The sequence below is a fragment of the Scatophagus argus genome, chromosome 17 (assembly GCF_020382885.2).
Source record: "Scatophagus argus isolate fScaArg1 chromosome 17, fScaArg1.pri, whole genome shotgun sequence".
Taxonomy (NCBI): domain Eukaryota; kingdom Metazoa; phylum Chordata; class Actinopteri; family Scatophagidae; genus Scatophagus; species Scatophagus argus.
Window position 1 is genome coordinate 341,888 of NC_058509.1, and position 23,115 is coordinate 365,002.

Here is a 23,115-nt window from a genome sequence, read left to right on the forward strand (position 1 = left end):
CTCAGTTTGTGCTCAGATTCTCAGTTAATCAGGTTGATCATTAGGAAATTGATTTATATATGGCCTAATTAATTGATCTGACAGATCTGATTGATTTATACAATAAATTAATCTTTGATAAGAGATTTGAGGAAACAGGTCAAATATTTACACGTTGATTTGTGTCTTTATTTACAGTCAGCAAGCCAGCGGGTGCTGAGCAGTGGACACATGTCCTCAATGATCAGAAAGCAAAAAGATCCATAAAAAAGGACCAACAACAGTCAAAACAAATGAAAAAAATCGACAGAACTAAATAAAAATAGAAAACTAGAAATTTGCTAACTTTTAATTTAGTTAAACAACCGAACGGGAACTTACAGAATCAGAAGGTGGAAAATGATAAATCTACGTTTCATGTCAACGCAGTATAAGACCCGTCAGGACCCTGAACTGGACTGGAGGACTGATGTGTGATTGGATCCACCTGCTGCTGCTTATATAAACCAGGGGAGCAGAGACTCCCCTGCTTCAGACCACGTGAGACTTATTCAGGTAAGTGGACTTCAGGGAGACTCTATCTGATCTTCTGAAACACACTCGTCTTACTGTTTGCCTTATTCGTTGTTTCGCCTGTTTCCGCTCTGTAGCCTCCGTCGTCATGTCGGCCGCTAAATCCGGATCATCCCTGCGGACTCTACTCCTGACTCCGCAACGGGTCCCGGCCTTCCTCATCCCCTCCCGCAGTCCGCTCCTCTGCCTCTCTCCGCGGCTTCGCCGAAGCTCCTCGGACCGGACCAGACTGCTGTCCGACGATGAAGACGATAGTCCGGGTGCGCTCAGCCCCGCGGCCCCCCGCCGCTCCCTGCTGCGCCTGCCGTCGCCGCGGCCCAGACACCCGCGCCACGCAGTTGCTGCGGCAGAGTCTGCGGACACGGACCTGACGACACGCGCGGCCATGTCGCTGCCGCACGTGGAGAAGGTGATCACACCCTACGGCTTCCGCGCCGCGCTGGCCGCGAGTCCGTGCACGCGCCGGCGGGAATCCCTGTTTCACCAGAGTAAACCGCTGACGGTCACAGATGGTCAGCAGGAGGAGCCGGCGGAGCCTCCTCCACCTCCCGGCAGGTCCCACGTGCTCTGCGCGGTGATGAAGGAGCTGAAGAGACCTGCAGCCGCTCTGAAGGCTCTGAGTCCCGCCACGAGGAGGACACGCCCCCGCTGACACACCTGTCAGGTAGCCCTGACACTGAGCAGGAGTGAGCTGACTGTGGTCAGTCAAGATTTAAATTTAATGTTTAAATAAATGATTTTAATAAATTCTGTGTGGTTCTGGGTGATCAGCTTTGAGGAGACATTGAGACTAAAGCCAGGACACAACTTGTCCGGTGGGGGACAAAGCTGGTGTCTCAGTGAACAGGATCAGACTGAAGCAGTTGACCTCAAAGATCCTCACAGGGACAGAAATGTCACTCCTGTTTTTAAATGCAGAACTGAGGAAAGGTGACGGGAGCATGTCAATAATTTGGATATTAAATCAACAGCAGTGATTAAATACGACCTCAGAAGACCGACACCCTCGTGTTCAGTTACTTTTGTTTTTGAAATAATTTAAATTGAGTTAAAGTACACCCAGCTATATTTCTGAATGAACTGTCTCGTTAAACTATTGCTTCGTTCAGCAGTTCATTTTGTGGTGGTCTGACTCAGTGGTTTGAAACGTCTGAGGACTCGGGATGTAAAGACACTAAGAAACTGTGTGGATATTCAGCTGCACCTTGCGATGAGTTGAACGGCTGCTTATTTTCCTGGAAACTGTTTGCTTTTCAATAAAGTTGTACTGACTTCATAAAGTTATTTTAATTTATGTTCAGTTTGGCCAAAATGCAATGGAAGCGAAAGAGAAGCCAGTAAAGTGCACGTGTTGCAGCGAGGAGGCGTCAGGTGTTCCCACTGTCGATTTGTTGTTGCTCAGATGCAGGTTTTTGGCTGTTGTTATTCATAATGTGTCCACTTCAAGACTCCAGTCAGTCAAACAATAACAAAGAGGTAAAACGTGGAGGCTGCTGAAGGCGGACGCCAGTGCATGCGAGGTCAACGAGTTTTTATTGGAGCTTCCTGTGGAGCAGCAGGAGCTTCCTGTGGCTGACTCCGACCAGGAGAAACGGCTCCTGCAAAATTCTGTCGAAATAAAATCACTCAGAACAGCTCTCATCCTGCAGGGGCTTCATTGTGCCGCAACACATCTAGTCCGCTCAAAAAGAAGAAGAAGCGCGCTGCAACGTCATAGTGACGACGTGACGCACGGCCGGAAATGTAGTTTTTCGCAGATGCGTCTCACCGTTGTGGCGGGTAAGTGTGTTTGTGTCGTTAAAGCTGATCACAGTCTGCGGTACTGGGCCGCTACTGGGGAGTCAGAGCCTGGACGGGCTCACCCGGACACGGACTCCGTCTGTAGTCTGTCTGTTGTGCTGCTAACGTTAGCATGTTACCGGTCGGCAGGTTGGCGCTGCCGGGCTGAAGACGCCGCAGCTAACAGGAGCTAACAGACGTAAACACCAACACCTGGCGAGTGTTTGTGCTGAAATTCCGTTTTGTTTCCGTTTCTTTAAGTCTTTTCACTTGGGCTCACTTTGTCTTTTTCCTCATTTCATTTAAATGAGAAATACTGTAACTGCAGTGACTTTATGTGGTAGTTTGTAGTATTTCTACTTCTGTTTACTTGTCATTTCTTAAATAATATGACAGATCGGATTATTGATGAATTCAATATTAAACGTCCCAACAGTTTCTAAGGTAAATAGAACGATTAACGTGTTGCTGTGAACCAAAACAAATCCACTGACGTTTCAGCTTTTGTGTTTGGCTCACGTCGTACAAATCGAATCCGCAAACGGGCACAGAATCTCATCCACAGGTTCAGAGAGTCTGTAGAGGATTCTGTAAAAACCTTCAGAACAGGAAGTGAGGTTTAACGCAGCCCCGAGTGGGAGACAGTTGGTGCTTATCTCTGACCAGCTGATCTCTTCCGTGAGTTGGTCATGTGATTGTGATGATGTCACTGTTTCAGAGGTCAGGGGTCATGTTTCTCCAACATGAACGCGGTCCGTAAACGTCTCAAACTCAGCCCGGCCACACCTGCTGTCGCCGACGACCGCAGCGTCAGACCTGCACTCGTCTCCCATGATGCTTCGCTGCTGTCGCCTCCCGCTGCTCCCGCATCAGGCGGAGCTGAGGAGGAGCACGAGGGCTACCTGCTGGTGGAGGAAGACACCACTGACTCAAGCCTGATTATCACCATGGGTAACACACACACACACACACACACACACACACACACACCAGCAGCTCCTCACACCAGCTCAGACTCAGGGGTGTGTGTGACACACCTGAGTCTGAGCTGATTCAACTGCTGCAGGTCAGTGTGAGGTTTCACAAACACTTCACAGGTCCTGGAACAGATTACCAAGTTCACCAAAACCCTGTCTGTTTGTCTGCCTCTCAGAGGACAGTCGGGTGGAGGTGAAGGCGGCAAAGAGGCGAGCAATGAGGAACAGGAAGAGGAAACTGACAGGGGAGAAGGGGGACAGGGCCTCAGACAGCGAGGAGGAGGAGGAGGAGGTGGAGGTGGAGGTGGAGGAGGCAGAGGCAGAGGCAGGAGCAGAGGTGGAGATTGATAGACAGCTGGACCAATCACTGGAGACAAAGTCCAGACAACACAACCTGACCACAGTGAATGTCAGGAACATCCTCCACGTGAGTTCCTTCAAAGCCTGCATCGGTTTCACACTGAGCTAGCACACATTTAAAATGAGTGTCAGCTGGCGAGCGAGCGCGAGGCCTCGACCACACGGCCGTGTTCGCGTTCAGCACCAAATGAAAATCCCGTCTTTTTAAACATTAAACGCTAACTTAACTTTAAAAAGTTTCTTTGGGTGTGAAACGGTTCCAAACTTTTGATAAGATTTTGGTTCAGAGTGGTTGGTGAAGGTTTTCATCATGTTGTCTTCCTGTTGGAGAAATAAAGTGAACCTCTGACCTACAGGAAGTGATCACCAATGAACACGTAGTGGCCATGATGAAAGCTGCCATCAACGAGACAGAGGCCGTCCCTCCATTTGTGAGTCTGTCGTCCAATAAGAACACTTGACTCTTTGTTCACCTGTCGAGCTCTTTGATGATGTCATCTTTTCTTTCCTTCAGGAGCCCAAAATGACTCGATCCAAGTTTAAAGAAGTCGTGGAGAGGGGAGTGGTAAGACCTGCCTGTCTGTCTCTCTGCCCGTGTGCCTGTCTGTGCTGTCCGCTTCTGTCAGCCAATCAGATTCTCTTCTTCCATCCCTCCTTACCTGTCCTCTGACTGTTTCCTGTCAGGTGATTCCGGCCTGGAACATCTCTCCCATCAAGAAGACCAGCGAAGTCAACAAGGTGAGCTCAACATTTGTGTCTTTGTCTCCAGATTCCTCAGTCTGTGTCTTTGTCTCCAGATTCCTCAGTCTGTGTCTTTGTCTCCAGATTCCTCAGTCTGTGTCTTTGTCTCCAGGTTCCTCAGTCTGTGTCTTTGTCTCCAGATTCCTCAGTCTGTGTCTTTGTCTCCAGATTCCTCAGTCTGTGTCTTTGTCTCCAGATTCCTCAGTCTGTGTCTTTGTCTCCAGGTTCCTCAGTCTGTGTCTTTGTCTCCAGGTTCCTCAGTTTGTGGACATTCCTCTGGCTGAAGAAGACTCCTCTGATGAAGAATACCGTCCCGATGAAGACGATGAGGATGAGACTGCTGAAGATGTGAGGCTGCGCTCTGATTGGCTGCAGTACAGTTTCATACTGATGATTATTGATCAGTGGGTGTGTGCAGACGTATTGATTATCGATGGGTGTGTGCAGACGTTCCTGGAGAGCGACATGGAGAGCACGGCTTCGTCTCCCAGGGGGACTCGACTGAACAGGACAGAGGACGACAGCTGCAGCCCCTGGCAGGTCAGTCTGCTGTGAACACACCTTGTCCTGCGTTTACCTGTCATAAAATCACTCAATCACAACAGGTGACACACAGCTGCAGGACAGTGTGACAACATGCCGCAGGAGCTTGAAGCTGTTTGTTAACATTCAGATCTTCACTTTATGTTTCTGTTCAGACGTCTCGGAGCCGCTCCAGGCGCCTGAGGGCGGGGTCTGTTCCCATGGGACCTCCCCCTCCCCCCAAAGCCCCGCCCCCCAAGGCAGTGCCTGACAGCACCTTTCTGGAGAAACTTCACGCCGTGGAGGAGGAGTTGGCTGTGTGTATGAAGCCCTATCAGGTAACAAACAGTCTACGACACACTGCTGCCGTGTTCAGTCCGGTCAGCGGAGCTTCAGGGCCTCTGGCTGAATTCACTTTGACTGGTGGTCAGAGCTCAGGAACGTCGAACAGCTTCAGCCCAAGTCCGCAAACAGCAGCCAAGTTTCCATCCAGATAAAGTGCAAAGATCTTAGTCTGTTTGTATTGTTAGCCGTGTCCAACGTCAGGGCGCAGTCAGAGTCCCGCCTCAGCACGTGTCACGTTTAACGCTTTGGCTTCCTGAAAGGATCATCGCAAATCCCTGTGAGGTGATGGTTGACATTCTCTTTCAGCCTCTGTCTGAGTCCGAGGACGAGGTGGGTCTGATGGCGTACCGGACTCGGTCCAAGCGCCCCCTGCGTGACGTCCCGCTGGGCCGGCTGGAGGCGGAGCTCCGAGCTCCTGACATCACACCTGACATGTACGACTCCAGCTCCACCCACGAGGACCGGGAGTGGACTGATTGGCTGAGGGGCCTGATGAGCTCAGAGATGGATAACGAAGGTGTGTGTGTGTGCGTGTGTGTGTGTGTGTGTGTGTGTGTGTGTGTGTGTCTGTCTCTGTCACAAAGTGTGACTGTCTGTCTCTCTCTCTCTCACTGACAGAGGAGTGTGATGACGAAGATGACCCAGAATATAACTTCCTGGCCGACACTGATGAACCTGACCTGGAAGATTACCGTGACGACAAGGCTGTCCGCATCACTAGTCAGTGTATACACACACACACACACACACACACACTTTCTGTAAAATGACTTGATCAGTTGATCAACACGACTGATTGTAAATCAGACAAATCAGGTTTTCTGTTTTATTTTTTATCATGAAACCAAATATTTTGAATAAATCTGATCTCGGAGCATTTGTTGGTCATGCAGTGAACATCCTGCGTTTGTCATGTTGTGTCTGCCCGGCAGAGAAAGAGGTCAACGAACTGATGGAGGAGCTGTTTGAAACTGTGAGTCTCATCTTCACAAGCAGCTCAAACTGACCAATCACAGCTCTTGTTGTTTCCGTGTGACATTTACCCAACAACCTGCACTCAGATGTAAACTCAGCTTGTGTTTCTGTGTGTCTTTCAGCTGAAAGAGGACCTTGCAGGACAGGAAGTGGAGGATGAAGGCCATGAGGAAGAGGAGGAGCCTCAGGAGGAGACCGTCACAGTTCAAACACACACACCTGAGGAGCAGCACAACACGTAAGTCTCACACACACACACACACACACACAAACACACACACAAACCTGCTGACCTTCTGCTATCACTGCAGTGGACCAGGCGATGGGGAGGTGGAGGAAGGACCAATCACTGAGCTGCGTACGGTGAAGCAGCAGCTGGCGTTTATCAGGAAGAAACAGCAGCTCGGTCTGCAGACACACACACTCAGTACGACAGACACACACCGTCCAGAACCACACACACTGAAACTGGACGGCCGACAGAGGACCAGACTGCAGCAGCAGCTACAACAGGTACAGTCTGCAGGTGCACACACACACACAAACACACACACACATACAGTGTACACACTTTTATCATCAGCTGGCATCCATAAAATCAGCTGTTGAGACGTTTACTGTCTGTCTGTCTGTCTGTCTGTCAGCACGTCCAGCTGTTGACTCAGATTCACGTGTTGAGTTCACCTGTGGCCAAACTTCACAGTGAGGCTGAGACCACCAGACAGTTCCTGGTAACACACACACACACACACACACACACACACACACACACACACATACACTGTATTTTGATGGTTGTTTTCTGCTATAGAATCAAAGTCTCTGGTTTTAAACATTTTCCTTAACTAAATTAGCCAGAGAACTGAAGCATTTCCATTTGATTTATGAATGTATTCGAAGGCTCTGCTGGTGAAACTCTGACTCCTTCTTTTACTTTGTAACTGTCACTTTTTCACAGTCAAATGTTAAAAACACTCGTGTCTCTCTGTCAGTTTGAACTGGATTTGCTGGCTCAGAGGGGCGAGCTGCTGATGTCTTCAGGTTGTCATGGTTTCTGCAGCATCTTCAGAGCCTCCAACCTGCAGGGGGCGCTGCAGCTGCTGGAGGAGCTGCAAAAGAGTCCCATCAGCTATAAACCACAGCACCACCCACCTGACGCCAGAGGACACAGTGAGTACACTTGCAGCAAGGAACCATGGGACATCTGAGAAGTCTGCAGGGTTTAAACCTGCTTATTTGGTTTCAGTTCAACTTCTGAAGAGTGCGTGTGTGTATGTGTGTGCGCGCGCGTGTGTGCGTACGTACGTACGTGTGTGTGTGTGTCTGTCTGTCTGTCTGTCTGTTCAGTGCGTTGTTACCCTGTCATGCCAGCTGAACTGGCCTGGCTCTTTGCCACTCGTCCCGTCTTCCTCTACCCGGAGCTGCTGCCATGTGTCAGCCTCGATCCGGCTTTATACTGCCCCCGCAGGACAGCTGCCTTCACTGCAGCAGAAGACTGGTAAACACGCACACACACACGCACAGTTATCACAGTTAGCATGTGTGACACATTGATTACGTCTGTGTTATCAGCCTCCTGGTTCTTGGTCTGAGGAACATGGAGGGCTCAGTTGACCCCACTAAGCTTGTGTCTCAGTTCCTGCTGAGGAAGACCCTGGTCCAGGTCCGACGAAGAATCCTGCAGTGCTGCAGACCTGGTTTCCCCGACAACATCGTCAAGGTATTGCACACAGCAGTGTTGTTCTGTGAAGGCCCAGAGGGATCTGTGTCGGACTGTGTTTGACTTGGTGTCCTCTGCAGGCCTACAGGTATCAGCGGGTGCTGTGGCCGATGCTGGTGGCCTGCCGTCATGTTGACCCTGCAGAGCAGCGCCCCCCAGTGGAGAGGGAGGAGCGTGTTATGCCTCTGTGGCTGGCGGTATGTGACACTGTCAGAACTTGTTCATGTCTCAGAACGTCTTCAGTGCAGCAGCAGGATCAGCTGATCCACCGTGTCATCACTCATAATCACAAAACACCAAACAGCTGCTTGAACATCTCAGATAAACTTGATCCTCCAGAGGGGAGATTCAGAAGACAGAAATGTAACAAATAAAACAATTGGTTGAGTCTGTCTGAGTTTCTGATACCAAACGCCTTCTCTCCCTCACAGAGGAGTCTTCCTGTCATCTACCCCCTTATCAAACGTTATAACAGCCCGTCTGGCTCCGCCACAGAGGCCCCGCCCCCGTGCAGGTCGACTGGAGCCCGTCAGAGTCACCTGACCTTCCTCCGCTCTGCCTCTGACTCCTACAGCTTCCCCCTTGAGACCAGATATCCCCCCCACATCCCCAAGAACCTGGACTTCAGACGCATCGGCTTTGTCTTGCTGCAGCAGCCGCTCCCCCCTCCTCACCCTGACTCCTCCCCCCTACCTGGTGGACAAGTGGATTCCTCCCCTCTGCCTCCTATACCCAAGTCCCCTCAAGCTCACAGTAATCCTCGAGTGCTCCTCCACTGCCTCCTGCTGTCCAGGACCGACACCACTGCTGACATGCGCACCGCCTCTTCTGTCTCCATAACGACCAGAGAGCAAATCAGACGGCACTATCATACCCTCACTAGCCTGAGAAAGAGGAAGAGGAGGAGGAGTGATAGAGAGCCTGTAACTCCTCCTCCTCCCAAAGGCCCCGTCTCCTCTCAGGTGGAGGTCCAGGAGAGAGATGATGTCATCATAATGAGTGAGGAGGAAGAAGAGGAGGAGGAGAGCGAGGTCCTTCTAGCTCTGTCTGAATCCTCACCCAGCTCAACAGGAAGTGTCGCCCTCGGCAACAATCCGGCTGAGTCAGAGGTGGCGGAGTCAGAGAATGAACAGGAAGTGAGGGCATCCAGAGCAGCAGATGATGGTGATGATGATGATGATGATAAACCTGTCATCCAGCTGCAGGTCAGCAGAGTCTCATTTTATCCTGAGAGAAATGATGTTTTGAGAATGAAAATCTTTCCAAGTAACGACCTGAAGACAAGCTGGAGTGTCAGGAAACCATTTTGACATCATGAATTCTTTCTGCTTTGTGTGTACAGGCGAAAAAGGTGTTGTCAGAGGGCAGTGAGGAGGAGGAGGATGAAGATGATCAGAGGAAATCCGAGGATGAGCTGTTTGCTCAGGATTATCTGCTCAGAGTGAGACATCTAAACTCCTCAAACATCTTCATTTCATCTCATGTTTTTATGAGCACAACACGATCCCACTGATCACGCGACCCACTGATCACACGATCCCACTGAATACACGATCCCACTGAATATACGATCCCACTGAATACACGATCCCACTGAATACACGATCCCACTGAATATACGATCCCACTGATCACGCGACCCACTGATCACACGATCCCACTGATCACACGATCCCACTGAATACACGATCCCACTGATCACACGATCCCACTGAATACACGATCCCACTGAATACACGATCCCACTGATCACACGATCCCACTGAATACACGATCCCACTGATCACACGATCCCACTGAATACACGATCCCACTGAATACACGATCCCACTGAATATACGATCCCATGCTACCAGGCTTGTTCTAGATGAGCCAAATCAGTGCAGAATCGATCACCAGCGATCGCCTCACAGTGCATGCCAGTTAGATTTCTGTCCTACTTGATCCCGACTTTCTCTGACGTCTTGCACAACAGTAATCTATCACAATAATCAATAATAATAACAATAATCTTCTGTTAACAGAGTCCATGTTGGGTGGCTCACAGTCAGCAGTAGAGAGAATAAATACATTCGTGTTATAATCTCCATACAAAGCATCATAGCTGTCCTCAGGCCTGCACTAACACAGAAGTGCTTTGATGTTTGCAAACAGACAAACTTGTGGTCAGTGTGGTGTGAGGATTAACATCTGTGCAGGTGTGAGGAAAGACAACAGCTTATTAACTATCACATATTTAGAATGTTTTTAATTATTTACGTAATTTGACCGTCTGCTCTGCTGATGTACAGTGGCTTGCGAAACTATTTGGCCCCCTTGAACTTTGTGACCTTTTTCCACATTTCAGGCTTCAAACATAAAGATATAAAACTGTAATTTCTTGTGAAGAATCAACAACAAGTGGGACACAATCATGAAGTGGAACACACTTTATTGGATATTTTAAACTTTATTAACAAATAAAAAAACGAAAAATTGGGCGTGCAAAATTATTCAGCCCCTTTACTTTCAGTGCAGCAAACTCTGTCCAGAAGTTCAGTGAGGATCTCTGAATGATTCAATGTTGACCTAAATGACTAACGATGATAAATGGAATCCACCTGTGTGTAATCAAGTCTCTGTATAAATGCACCTGCACTGTGATAGTCTCAGAGGTCTGTTTAAAGCGCAGAGAGCATCATGAAGAACAAGGAACACACCAGGCAGGTCCGAGATACTGTTGTGGAGAAGTTTAAAGCTGGATTTGGATACAAAAAGATTTCCCAAGCTTTAAACATCCCAAGGAGCACTGTGCAAGCAATAATATTGAAATGGAAGGAGTATCAGACCACTGCAAATCTACCAAGATCTGGCCGTCCCCCTAAACTTTCAGCTCATACAAGGAGAAGACTGATCAGAGATGCAGCCAAGAGGCCCATGATCACTCTGGATGAACTGCAGAGGTCTACAGCTGAGGTGGGAGAATCTGTCCATAGGACAACAATCAGTCGTATACTGCACAAATCTGGCCTTTATGGAAGAGTGGCAAGAAGGAAGCCATTTCTTAAAGATATCCATAAAAAGTGTCGTTTAAAGTTTGCCACAAGCTACCTGGGAGACACACCAAACATGTGGAAGAAGGTGCTCTGGTCAGATGAGACCAAAATCGAACTTTTTGGCAACAATGCAAGATGTTATGTTTGGCGTAAAAGCAGCACAGCTCATCACCCTCAACACACCATCCCCACTGTCAAACATGGTGGTGGCAGCATCATGGTTTGGGCCTGCTTTTCTTCAGCAGGGACAGGGAAGATGGTTAAAATTGATGGGAAGATGGATGGAGCCAAATACAGGACCATTCTGGAAGAAAACCTGATGGAGTCCGCAAAAGACCTGAGACTGGGACGGTGATTTGTCTTCCAACAAGACAATGATCCAAAACATAAAGCAAAAGCTACAATGGAATGGTTCACCAAAAAACATATCAAGGTGTTAGAATGGCCAAGTCAAAGTCCAGACCTCAATCCAATTGAGAATCTGTGGAAAGAACTGAAAACTGCTGTTCACAAACGCTCTCCATCCAACCTCACTGAGCTCGAGCTGTTTTGCAAGGAGGAATGGGCAAAAATATCAGTTTCTCGATGTGCAAAACTGATAGAGACATACCCCAAGCGACTTGCAGCTGTAATCGCAGCAAAAGGTGGCGCTACAAAGTATTAACTCAATGGGGCTGAATGATTTTGCACACCCAATTTTTCATTTTTTATTTGTTAAAAAAGTTTAAAATATCCAATAAATTTTGTTCCACTTCATGATTGTGTCCCACTTGTTGTTGATTCTTCACAAGAAATTACAGTTTTATACCTTTATGTTTGAAGCCTGAAATGTGTCAAAAGGTCACAAAGTTCAAGGGGGCCAAATAGTTTCGCAAGCCACTGTACATAACTTTGTGTAACATGTTGTTTAAACAAGTCACGGATGGCTTGTAAAGGATCTTAGCAGGTTAGGGACTGCGTACAAACCGATACAGGAGTCTGATCACACATTTTAATAAATCAGAATCCGATCTGTCAGGACGTGAGTGTTTCTGTGACTTCCTGTGCAGACTGAAGTCTGCTGCAAACGTGTCCGGAGCTTTTTGTCTCCGACTCCTGCTCTCGTCCACTTGGCCAGCGAGGCGCAGTTCAACTTGAATGAGCCGACCGTCTGTCACCCCAGAACTGTCCAATCAGTGCGAACATAAGTCTGTAACTGAAGATAACGACACAGGTTCAGGTGTGGCAACCTGAGGAGAATCAACCCAGATGGTTTCCTAAAATGAAATTCAGAATGAACTAGGGCTTGCTGCTTCCTGATTGGCTGATGACATGTTTTCCATGCAGGTGTGTGATGCGGTGCAGGTGTGTCCAGGCCTCTCAGAGCAGCTGCTGTGTGTGTTGGATGAGTTCTCAGCGGCGTGGCCCCCGGGGGCCCCGGAGGTTCTGTATGGCAGTCTGAGTTGTGTGCTGCGGCCTTGGCCTCAGCTGCTCAGAGACTTTGCTGCCTTCCTGACTCGAGGACAGGCCCGCCGCTGTGGGCTGGTGGGTGACATCACTCTGACTTCACAGGCACGAAGTCACTCAGGTGGAGACTGAGTCTGCATTAACTTTTCTTCTGTGGTTTTCCTCCATCAGCTGTTGGAGCAGCAGCTGTTTGAACGCAGTCGGCGGTTTCTGCGGCGACTGAGGTGGAATCTGGGAGAAGGCTCCACCCTCTACCACCAGGTGGTATCAGTGCTGCAGGGAAGCTCCGCCCCCTCACCTGAGGACATGGACAAGGTATTACAACACGGCTGTAACGACCGAGTCAATTCTCATATTTATTATTTATTTGATAAAGTTTTTAAAGTTTTATTGAATTTGTGCAGCTTTAGTAAAGTTTTCAAATGTAAGGGACTAAATATATGAGATACTTTTAAACTGTACAACTTGAAATGAACTATTTCAAATGTCAGAGAGGAGAATTCAGTTCAATTCAGTTCTATTTAAAGTGCCAATTCATAACACAGTTATCTCAAGACACTTTACAGGTGTGTAAACAACAACAACAACAACAACCAAAAAGAAGAGAATCAGAGAGAAACAGGTCTCAGGACAAAACCCCACACAGAGTCAGCATCTGGCCACAGAGGAGACGAAAAACTTCCTTTTAACAGGCAGAAACCTCCAGCAGAACCAGGCTCAGTGTAGACGGCCTTCTGCTGTGACCGCCTGGGAGGGAGAGGGGGGAGAGGAGAGGGGGAGAGAGAGGAGAGGGGGAGAGGAGAGACAGAGACAGTGAGGATAGAGAGAACAGTGCAGAGCAGGAGCAGCACAATCCAGGCAGGGCCATAGAGGGCTCAGGATCCAGCAGCGGTACCAGGCCTCAGCAGGGTGGGGTAGGATAATTCAGACTGGTTTATAAAACCCCAGAGTTAACCACCAGTCCAAAATATTCAGAATATTCAATTTACTGAGAAGCTCACAAACTCACAAACAAACTAGAACCATTTAAAAATGATTAAAATATTTAATCATTCGGCCAATTGTTGAAGCATTGGCTTTGTTTTGCTTCCATTTGCAAAACATATCACGAAATAAAATCTCATCTTCCTTTCAGATCTCGTCTCTCCTTAAACGCCATTCGGACCTGCATGAGGAATTCTGGGAGTTTTTCCAGCAGCTTCGCGCCCAGTCGTCACCCGTAGCAGCCAGTTCTGAGATCGCAGAGACGGACTGCGTGTCCCAGAATCCCCCCGACAGAAACAGGAAGAGAGTCGCTCGTCAGACATCTGAGGAGAGCGAGCCAGGAAGTGACAGAGAGGAAGAGGAGGAGTCAGGGCGACCCGTCCGTGCCAAAAACATCTCGATGACGTCGAGTGGAGAGAAAGTGGTGGTCTGGACCCGGTCAGTGCGAGAACACATCAGACACACTGTTAACACTGATCCCAGATCAGCCATGGCAATCAACTGATTATTTGCCAGTGACAAGAGTGATCCCAGATCAGTTCTCCACAGTGAAGTTTAAGAAGAAGAATCACTTTATTGACAGTATATATATTTTTACACACACACACTGAATTCATCTTCTGCATTTGACCCATCCTTAGCACACAGGAGCAGTGGGCAGCATCAAGCGCCCGGGGAGCATATTGGGGGGTTAAGTGCCTTGCTCAAGGGCACATCAGCCGGCTAATGGAGGGTGGGAGCATTTTTCGCATTAATCACTCCACCACACCCAAATTTTTCCTGCCCGTCCGGTGGGGGAATCGAACTGTTGACCCTCCGATCACAAGCCGCTTCTCCAACCTCTAGGCCACGGCTGCCCCCAATTAATTAATGGACAAGCAGTGCTGACATCAGGTCAGTTACTTAAGACTCACCTCTGACCATTTCCTGTTTCAGTGAGGCAGACCGTGCCATCCTGACTGCCTGTCAGCAGAGAGGAGCCAATAGGAAAACATTCAGGCATGTCTCTGCCCAGCTGGGAAACAAGACCGCCCAACAGGTGAGAGGGGGGCGGAGCTTCAGTGTCCAGATGTGGCCCTCAGTCACTCTTCCTGTGTGAATATAAATTACTGGATGATTTCTGTGCTTTCTCCAGGTGAGCCTTCGTTTCCACGACCTGATGAATCTTTTCCATTCTGCCTTCCAAAAGTCCACATCCTGCTCCTCAGAGGGCCAGCCGCTCAACACGTAGTAAGCAGCTTTGGACTGAAGGTGGGGTCAGTCGGGGATGGGTCTGCGTTCACAAAGCAGACTTCAGAGCAGAGACTCTGATCCGAACGAGTTTAACACTCTGGGGATTCAGATGTTTGTGCCTGAATCTTACCAACTTGACTAATTCCAGTACACAAAGTCTTGAAGACGTTTATCTACAAATGTCTGAAAGACTCTAGAACTGTCTGGAAGTGTTCTGTGTGTTCAGGGATGTCGTTTGGACTCCAGAGTCCAGTGGCAAAAGTGCCTCAAACCTCCTTGAAGGATTCAGGAATTGTCTTAATGTTTCTGACACGTTGTGGAGTTGATCCAGAGTGATTCCCCAGTGTTTTCACGTGGCTCTGGTGTTCATGGCAGCTGTTCTACACTCCTGACCGTCGTGAAAATAGTTCAGTTCAATAAAGTTTTCAAGAGAGGTCAGAAGTTCAAAACAAACTAGTGAATGACAGATTGTTAAGGTAATGTGAATAACTCTGAACTGCTCTGGCTTCATTCACGATGTTCTGCGGTTTCCACCCGTTTCCCTCCGGAAGTCATCTCCAACGGGTTCTCCAGGCGATTCAGGTTTGATTTTCTGGAGAACCTCCTTCATAATGAGTTGCACTGTTCATGAACATCTGTTCTCAGCTCAGTCTGAGTCAATCTGAACATCTCGAGTCCTTTGGGAATTGGCTTCATATGTCTGAGGTTATTTGCTGCAGGACTTCTGCAGAATCTGATTGTTTCACAGTTTTTGTTCAGAACCTGCAGTTCGTACAGGACAACATCTGGATCTGAATCAGGACTGGAATCAGGACTGGAATGTCCTTCACTCAGTGTTTGTGACCAGTCAGGGTGCTTTCACTCGTCTTTATTTATATTTAATGATTATTTATTTTTGATCAATCTCCTCTGATGTCACCGAGACTCCGCACACTGTGGACAGGGGGCGGGGCCTCGTTGAGCCACTGTGATGTCAGAAACAACATGAGATCCTCCCAATGAAGACGGAAACAAGGCGATAAAGTGATGACGTGTCAAAAGTTAGACAAAAGTTTGGTTGAGCTGAAGTTTACTGCAGTAAGGTCCAGTACTACACAGTTGCTGCAGGTCTTTTTGTTTTTTCCTTGCTTCCTTGCTTCCTTCCTTCCCTGCTGGCTTCCTGTTTGTCAATAAAACTAGTGGGTGAAAACAAGTTGATGTTCTCACGAGGATTTTAAACAACAGATTCATGATTTCACAATTCAAAACTTTAATGTCAGACTCTGTGCATAAACTTTCAAATGCTTTGAATGTTGACGTCTTCATCATTTTTCTTTCTGCAGAAAGGTTTCTGAACGTTTCTCAGAGCTTTAGTCTTCCCGTCATGCACACAGGTTAAACACCTGATGGTTCCCACGTACTTAAGGTAGCTACAAGGTCCTGTGAAGGTTTTATTGAAATGTTTATTCATATTGAATATGAATGAATGAAGGTCAACTGCTCCAATAAAATATTTTTACATTTTTCAAACTGTTTGAAGTGTTTTTTGTAGTTTTTATTGAAGATGTGACATGAAGTTCCTTTATGTGAGAAAAGAAAATCTTGCCAGCGCTTCAGAAATAAGTTGGTCAACATGACTTAACTGTGAAGACCTGGAAGGACACACAAGGAAGCAATTTTAGCAAATAAATAAAATGGATACACGGGATTGTAACGAGGTGAGCAGCGATCTCCCACATTGTTTCCCTAGGTTAAAAACAGTGCAGTTCATGTGTTGTTCAGTCAGAAACTGTTCGAGTAACAGCTTTATGAAGTATAAATATAAAGAGTCTCTGTTGTGCGTTTACATGTGAAAGAAAAACATGGTAAAACCCAACAGAGCAGGAACCTATTCAACATACCTTGCACCTGTAAATCTTTGTAAATTTTATCATTTGGCCTGCCACACTGACTTTTTTTTTATTTTATTCTGTTTTATACTTTTTTATATTTTATTTTTATTTTTTCACCTGTACAGTTACAATTGTGCCTGTTTTGTATGAAGACAAGCCACAAAGAATTCCGTTGTACTTGTAGTATAATAACAATAAAGAACATTGTTATTCTGAATAGAAGCATCGTGGTGGGACGGTAGTTTGCAGCTTTGTGATTGACAGGTCGTTCGGCCAATGAGGTGGCTACATACGTCACCTCTACCGGCTTTGGACCAATCAAGAGAGAAACTTTCCGGTGTTTTTTTCTTTACGTTCTTCCTTTGATTTGACAGCTGAAGGGAGAGGAGCGCTCGTCAAGATAGACAAGTGCGTTGCGGAAACCGTAAAATTGCCTTCACAGCAAAAGCACATATCACTACATGTGAATTAAAACAGCACATTTAGTGCCTCAATTGTGTGAGTGAAATCGAAATATTGCAAAGATTAGCTTTCCTTTAAAGATTTACAACTCTTTTCAGTGTTGGACTTCTGCAATATTCAACTTCTGTTCCAAACAAACATTTTAATTTGCAGTTTGTCACCGGAAACTTGAGTTTCTTTCGACCGCTTTGACCCCTGTGTAGTAAGGAGGGTGTCTTCGGTCTCAAACGGTTACCGTCTCTTTCTTGCCCTGTTCATTTTCCCACCTTAAATCATCACTCGTTTCTCTTCATAATGGCGGCCGTTGTCCGCCTCCTTCCCGCCGTCACGTTCTCGCTGTTATCTTGTTTTCCCTCCGCGGTGTCCTCGCGCAGAGACGTGCTCGAGCTCAGGGACGCAGACTTCGACTACCTGGCAACGGAGCACGAGACCATGCTGGTGAAATTCTACGCTCCATGGTAACGGAGCTGCGACGTTAGCGTTAGCATAGCTTGCTCAGAGAATAGAATTCTTATTTTGTTTGTTGTGATGAGGATAATGTCGGACAGATAACCTGCCGTTCTTTATCCGTTTGTCCTCCACCAGTCCATCTTTCCTTCTCTGTCCATTCACTCTTTCTTCTGCAGGTCCATCATTTCTTCATCCCCGTCTTCCTTCCTTCTTCTCCCTCCATCTTTCTTCATATGAATACCTCATCTTTCATCCTTCCCTTTCATCTCCACTTCTTCCCTGTTTTTTTTACCTCCAGTATTTCCCCATGTGTTTCCTACCTTCTTTCTTTGTTTCGCTTTCTTCTCCTCCTCCATTTGACTTACCTGGTCCTCCTCTCCTCCTCTCAGGTGTGGTCACTGTAAGAAGTTAGCCCCAGAGTTTGAGAGAGCAGCGACCCGACTGAAGGGAACCGTCCAGCTGGCAAGGGTAACATTATCATTAGAACCAAAACGAAGCACCTGGTCTTAACGTGGTCTCAGGTGGAAGAAAAGTCAGTTGAATCATCCTCTGAATCAGCTTCAGATTGGTGTCAGCCGTAATTTGATCCGTTGGTAACCGACTGATTTGATTAATAGTGCGGAATGTGTGTGGCACTGAATAAACCCCAGCCTGGTCGCCCGTGTGTCTCAGGTGGACTGTACAGCTAACTCAGAGACCTGTGGTCGTTTCGGGGTTTCTGGTTACCCCACTCTGAAGATCTTTAGGAGCGGGAAAGACTCTGCCCCTTATGACGGACCTCGCACCGCAGGTGAAACAAACAAGAAAACACAAACAAACAAACAGGTTTTTGCAAACGCTGTCTAAGTGTGTGTGCCCGTGTGTGTTCAGATGGGATATATCACTACATGAAGAAACAGACCGGTCCGGACTCGGTTCACCTGAAGTCTGAAGAAGACCTGCAGACCTTCATCAACCACTATGATGCCAGTATCATCGGTACGATGCGCTGAAGTTCTGTGACCCTGGTTACAGCATGTCGGTCTTACTTCACGTGATGCTACTTTCCTATATTCTGTGTCATGTTTTTTGCTATGAGGTGTGTGCGTGTGTGTGTGTCTCAGGTGTGTTTTCAGGTGCAGACAGCTCTCGCCTGACAGAGTTTCTGAGAGCTGCAGGTCTGCTAAGAGAACAGTTCCGATTCGCTCACACTACTGACCTGATGCTGGGCGAGAAGTACGGAGTGAACTCTGAGTGAGTGTGAAAACACACACAAATACACACTCAAAAGCAGAAATACTCACGTTTAGAATGTAGATGTGAACCAAAGGAGGAGAGTCAGACAGGTGTGACGTTAACGACTCAGCCAGTCAAGGCAAACGGCTGCTCACCTGGAGGCGGGGTCTGCTCCGAGGTTTCTGCCTGATGAAAGGCAGTTTTCCTGTGCTTGTCAGTGGGGGAATGTCGGGTCTCTCTGTTTAAAAACTAAATTAAAGAGGTTGGCGTAGGCCCGGTCTAAATTGCAAGTGTCATGAGACACCTTTTGTTGTGAATTGGTGCTATATATATAAACTGAATTGAAATTGACTATGAGGACGCCCTCATGTGGTGTTCGAGTACATCACGTTACTCTGTGTGTTCCTGTGACCTTACACCACATGCTGTAACTCTATGTGCCTGTATGTATATTTACTTTGGTGTAACTTTGAAGGGTAATTCCAGGGTGTGTGTGTGTGTGTGTCTGTGTCTGTGTGTTGTCAGGTGTGTGTTGTTGTTCAGACCTCCCAGACTGGACAATAAGTTTGAGGACAGCGTTGTGGTCTTCAGAGATTATCTGACTATCGGATCTCTGAGACGCTTCATCAGGGATCACATGTAAGTTTTCACATCCACTTCACTACAGTCAGAGTTTGCACAGCGGCACCTGGTGGACGTCAGAGGTCCTGCATGTCTGCCTGCCTATCTGTCTGCAGTTATGGACTGTGTCCTCACATGACTGTGGAGAACAGGGATCGTCTGAGGGTTCGTGACTTGCTGACAGCGTACTACGACCTGGACTACCATCACAACGCCCGTGGGTCCAACTACTGGAGGAACAGGTGAACACACTTCCAGGCAAGGATGATACTGAGTGGCAAACGTGTCATCCTGTGCCATGTTTGAAGTTCCTGAGCTTTTACTACCCATTCCCAATTCTGTTTGTAGGAGCGTCCACTGACTTTTGTCCATATGGTGTACATACATGTAATATACAGTTAAAGAGGAACACGCTCTCAAGCACCGTTACATACCAAAAGTTTTTAATGAAGCCCTGCCCCATCTGTCTTGTTGCTAGGGTGATGAAGGTGGCATCTAAATATGCTGGGCGGGGCCTGACATTTACAGTAGCCAATAAGAAGGACTTCTTGTCTGAACTGGAAGATGACTTTGGTCTGGGAACGTCAGACGGGGGAGAGCTGCCAGTCGTCACGATCCGGACCAAACTGGGCCACAAGTACACCATGAGAGAGGAGTTCACGTACGTAACTGAGCCCAACCGGGCCGAACCAGGCTAATTTGTATTATTATGTTAGTTTTGTTACTGTGCGAATGTGACTGTGTGTTGCAGGAGGGACGGTCAGTCCTTGGAGAGGTTTCTGGACGATTACTTCACAGGTCGACTCAAACGTTACATTAAGTCTGAGCCTGTACCTGAGAGAAACACTGCGGCTGTCAAGGTGAGGACGACTGCATCCAACTGAAGAACCTGATGGAGTATCAGCATTCTCTGTTCTTCTGTGCGCTGCAGGTGGTCGTTGCTGAGTCTTTTGACGCTGTCGTCAATGATCCCGATAAAGACGTTTTGATCCAGTTTTACTCTCCGTCCTGTCCACACTGCAAGAAACTGGAGCCGGTCTACAGAGAGCTGGCTGACAAGGTACACACCTTCATCACCTTCATCACCATCAGCTTGTGAATGCTGTTTCAAGGGGCTGGAGGACCATACATCCCATCAGCCCTGTTGCTTCCTGTCCCTTCCTGTTGTTGTGAAACAGTCCAGGTGCTCTGCCAACTTGTAAGCTCCCAGCCTGCGTTTCTCTCTGACAAGCAGCGATGGCGGGGAGCTCTCACTGGACTGCAGATTCAGTTTCTTTAGAGGACATGAGATAATTGACAGACAGAAGGTTACTGAACGCTTCTTGTCGATGAACAGATCCACCAACTTCCGAACAACAGATTTTATTGGCTATTGGAGGAGACCGTTGGACCCGTGACAGAGTGACACTGCAGCTCGTCGTTAAAACGACTTAATCCTTTCAACAAAGTTCTACCATTTTGTCACTGTTGTCAGTCAAAACTTTTTATTTAGATCTGGTCTCATTTTCAACATCCGCCAATCGTTGTCGTCTCGCTGTCTCTCTCTCTCTGTCAGCTGTCTTCTAATCCGAACGTCGTCATCGCTACGATGAACGCTGTCGATAACGACGTCCCACTGGGTTACGACGTCCACGGGTGAGGATGTTTTTTCTGTGCAGACTTTGAAGTGAGTCGCACATTAAAGAGAAAGCAGGTCTTCATCATCTCTCTTTGTCTTCAGGTATCCAACCATTTATTTGGCTCCGGTGGGTAGAAAGGACGAGCCCATCAGATACGAGGTAAGACGCAGCAGCAGCACCTCTGCTTCTAAGAACCATAAATAACGAGAACCCTGAACATCACTTGGTTAGATCCCATTTTAATGAGACCACTTTTACACCTGAAAGGTCACATGATGTCTCCTGTGTTTGTGTCAGGGGGCTCGAGAGCTCAAAGACTTCCTGAAGTTTCTGAAGCGTGAGGCACGTCACAGTCTGTCGCTCAGCAGCTCGAAGGACGAACTCTGATGTGTTTTCATTGAACAGCGGGTCTCCATGACGACGGACAGGTCAGAGTCCTGATCCCTCTGACTGACCTGAACCTGAATCTGGACAAGAGACATTACCCCATTATTACACCAACACCCGTCCACGACATCACAGACCGCTTCGTTTTGGTTCGTTCTCATTTTTGGATGAAGGCACAGTCCCACAGTCAGCTTTTTTTTTTAGCATGTTGAAAGGCATTCTGGGAAATGTAGTGAGTCAGTAATGACATTTGTCAGCTAGTTGAACAAACACAAACCCTTTTGATTCAAGAGGTGACTGTTTGTATTTGTTCTGCAGTGTTTCACAGTGTGAACGTCAGCTGCCCGGCGGAGACGCTGGATGTTTGTTCACACACACGTCGTCTTAACTTGCGCGTGAGGACAAAAGTACCAGTTTCTGAGCCTTGAGTGTTTGGTCAGAGCGGTCATTTTGTGTTTGTGCTGAGTTAAAATCAGTACAAACAAGCAATCAAAATCAAACCCAACCGACTGGTGGATAAAAATATTCCAATGTTTTCATTACATTTCAGACATGATGAAAAATAAGTCACTGCCTTTGATAAGCTTGAGATATCCTGTAAAATGAAATGAAGTTAAAATTCAGTTGAATTTGGTCTCAGATTTCTTCGTCTTCCTCCTGACTGCAGTCAGTAGAAGAAGAACCTTAAGTTGTGATGTGACATTCGTGTCATATCTGACTTATTAACACACCATAACTATGGACCTGGATCTTTCTAACACAGAACCTGGTTTGTTACGCACAGTGATTCACAAACTTGAAGGTTTTTTGTAAAACATTCAGCAAAATGAAATCAAAGAAACACTACCTTTAAACAGTTAATTTCTTCAGTTTCAGGTTTAATGTTTCTAATCTGCTTTATGTTTTCATGTGAGGGGATGTTTCGACTCCTGCTGCCTTTAAATGTCTGCCTGACACTCAGTTTAGTGGTTTAGGAGGACCAACATCAGACCAACATGAGGACAACATGTTAAAACTTGTCAAGTGGACTTTGTGTTGTTCAAACAAGATGAAAGTGAAACCGTTTTCACAGCAGCTGTCAGTTTATTTGTCCATTTCATCATCTGTGGATATTTATTTGTGTGTTCTTATTTATTACATTAGCAGATCTCTTTGTGATGCAGTGCTGAGCCTTTTTACTGTGAAGACGAGCTCTGCTGTGTTCAATAAAAGCGACTGACTTGAAGCTGTGACAGCATGGAAGTCACGTGATCACCAATCACCACAGCGATTAGCAGCTAGAAAAACATCGATCAAAGTTGACTCATGATACAGAGAAATGATAAGTTAACAAATGGTTTCTTTCCTTTTACCGTGAAGTTTCGTTATTTTGGTTTGTTTGCTTCTTTGTTTGCATTTTACTGCTAGCTGTGGTCATTCGTTATTTCAACCCTGTTGACTAATAAACTGATTTTTTTATTGATTAAAAATGATGATGATGTTAGCTTAAAAGCTAATATTTGCTGCTGGAGATTATTCAGAGAAATCTGAAGTTTAAGCTAATATGTGGTTCGTTTCATGTCGCCGTAACTTAAGGGAGACACGGGAAGAAAGTTGTGATTAAATGTTAATAAAATGTTTATTTTACTTCCTCTGTCAACATTTCTGCCTAAGTCACAGCAACAATGAAGACAACAACTGCCATGGTCCCGCGCTGTTTCAATACGCCATCAAACTACGTGTTTTACTTTAGAGTCCCATAAAAAATAAATAAACCCATCGTTAAAAACATTCAATGTGAATATAATCATTTTATATGCTGTTATCCTTCTCAGACAAGTT

General features: G+C 46.9%; 4 protein-coding genes across 5 annotated transcripts in view; all 4 read left to right on the forward strand.

Moving 5' to 3' along the window:
- LOC124074339 (zinc finger protein 184-like) overlaps positions 1–23,115 on the forward strand; it is a 155,998-nt gene that overhangs the window by 107,671 nt on the left and 25,212 nt on the right. The gene's annotated exons all lie outside the window — the stretch shown is intronic.
- LOC124074374 (C2 calcium-dependent domain-containing protein 4C-like) lies at positions 381–1,299 on the forward strand. The gene is made up of 2 exons (XM_046417240.1): positions 381–534; positions 630–1,299. Exon 2 carries the CDS (start codon positions 641–643, stop codon positions 1,202–1,204), a length of 564 nt encoding a protein of 187 aa, XP_046273196.1. The 5' UTR covers positions 381–534; positions 630–640; the 3' UTR covers positions 1,205–1,299.
- Positions 2,109–16,172, forward strand: gon4la (gon-4 like a). The gene is made up of 26 exons (XM_046417168.1): positions 2,109–2,331; positions 3,050–3,282; positions 3,485–3,735; positions 4,025–4,099; positions 4,183–4,233; positions 4,353–4,406; positions 4,662–4,757; positions 4,857–4,949; positions 5,108–5,269; positions 5,583–5,793; positions 5,895–5,996; positions 6,209–6,249; positions 6,374–6,489; positions 6,563–6,764; positions 6,896–6,982; positions 7,244–7,421; positions 7,599–7,749; positions 7,824–7,971; positions 8,052–8,168; positions 8,403–9,176; positions 9,314–9,412; positions 12,333–12,530; positions 12,624–12,767; positions 13,588–13,874; positions 14,373–14,475; positions 14,572–16,172. The coding sequence occupies exons 2-26, from the start codon at positions 3,075–3,077 to the stop codon at positions 14,665–14,667; spliced, it is 4,044 nt and encodes a 1,347-aa protein (XP_046273124.1). The 5' UTR covers positions 2,109–2,331; positions 3,050–3,074; the 3' UTR covers positions 14,668–16,172.
- On the forward strand, positions 17,013–23,071 carry pdia8 (protein disulfide isomerase family A, member 8). The gene is made up of 13 exons (XM_046417202.1): positions 17,013–17,460; positions 17,842–17,920; positions 18,125–18,242; positions 18,323–18,430; positions 18,556–18,685; positions 19,193–19,306; positions 19,405–19,530; positions 19,767–19,949; positions 20,040–20,148; positions 20,220–20,348; positions 20,844–20,923; positions 21,009–21,066; positions 21,205–23,071. Exons 1-13 carry the CDS (start codon positions 17,297–17,299, stop codon positions 21,292–21,294), a joined length of 1,488 nt encoding a protein of 495 aa, XP_046273158.1. The 5' UTR covers positions 17,013–17,296; the 3' UTR covers positions 21,295–23,071.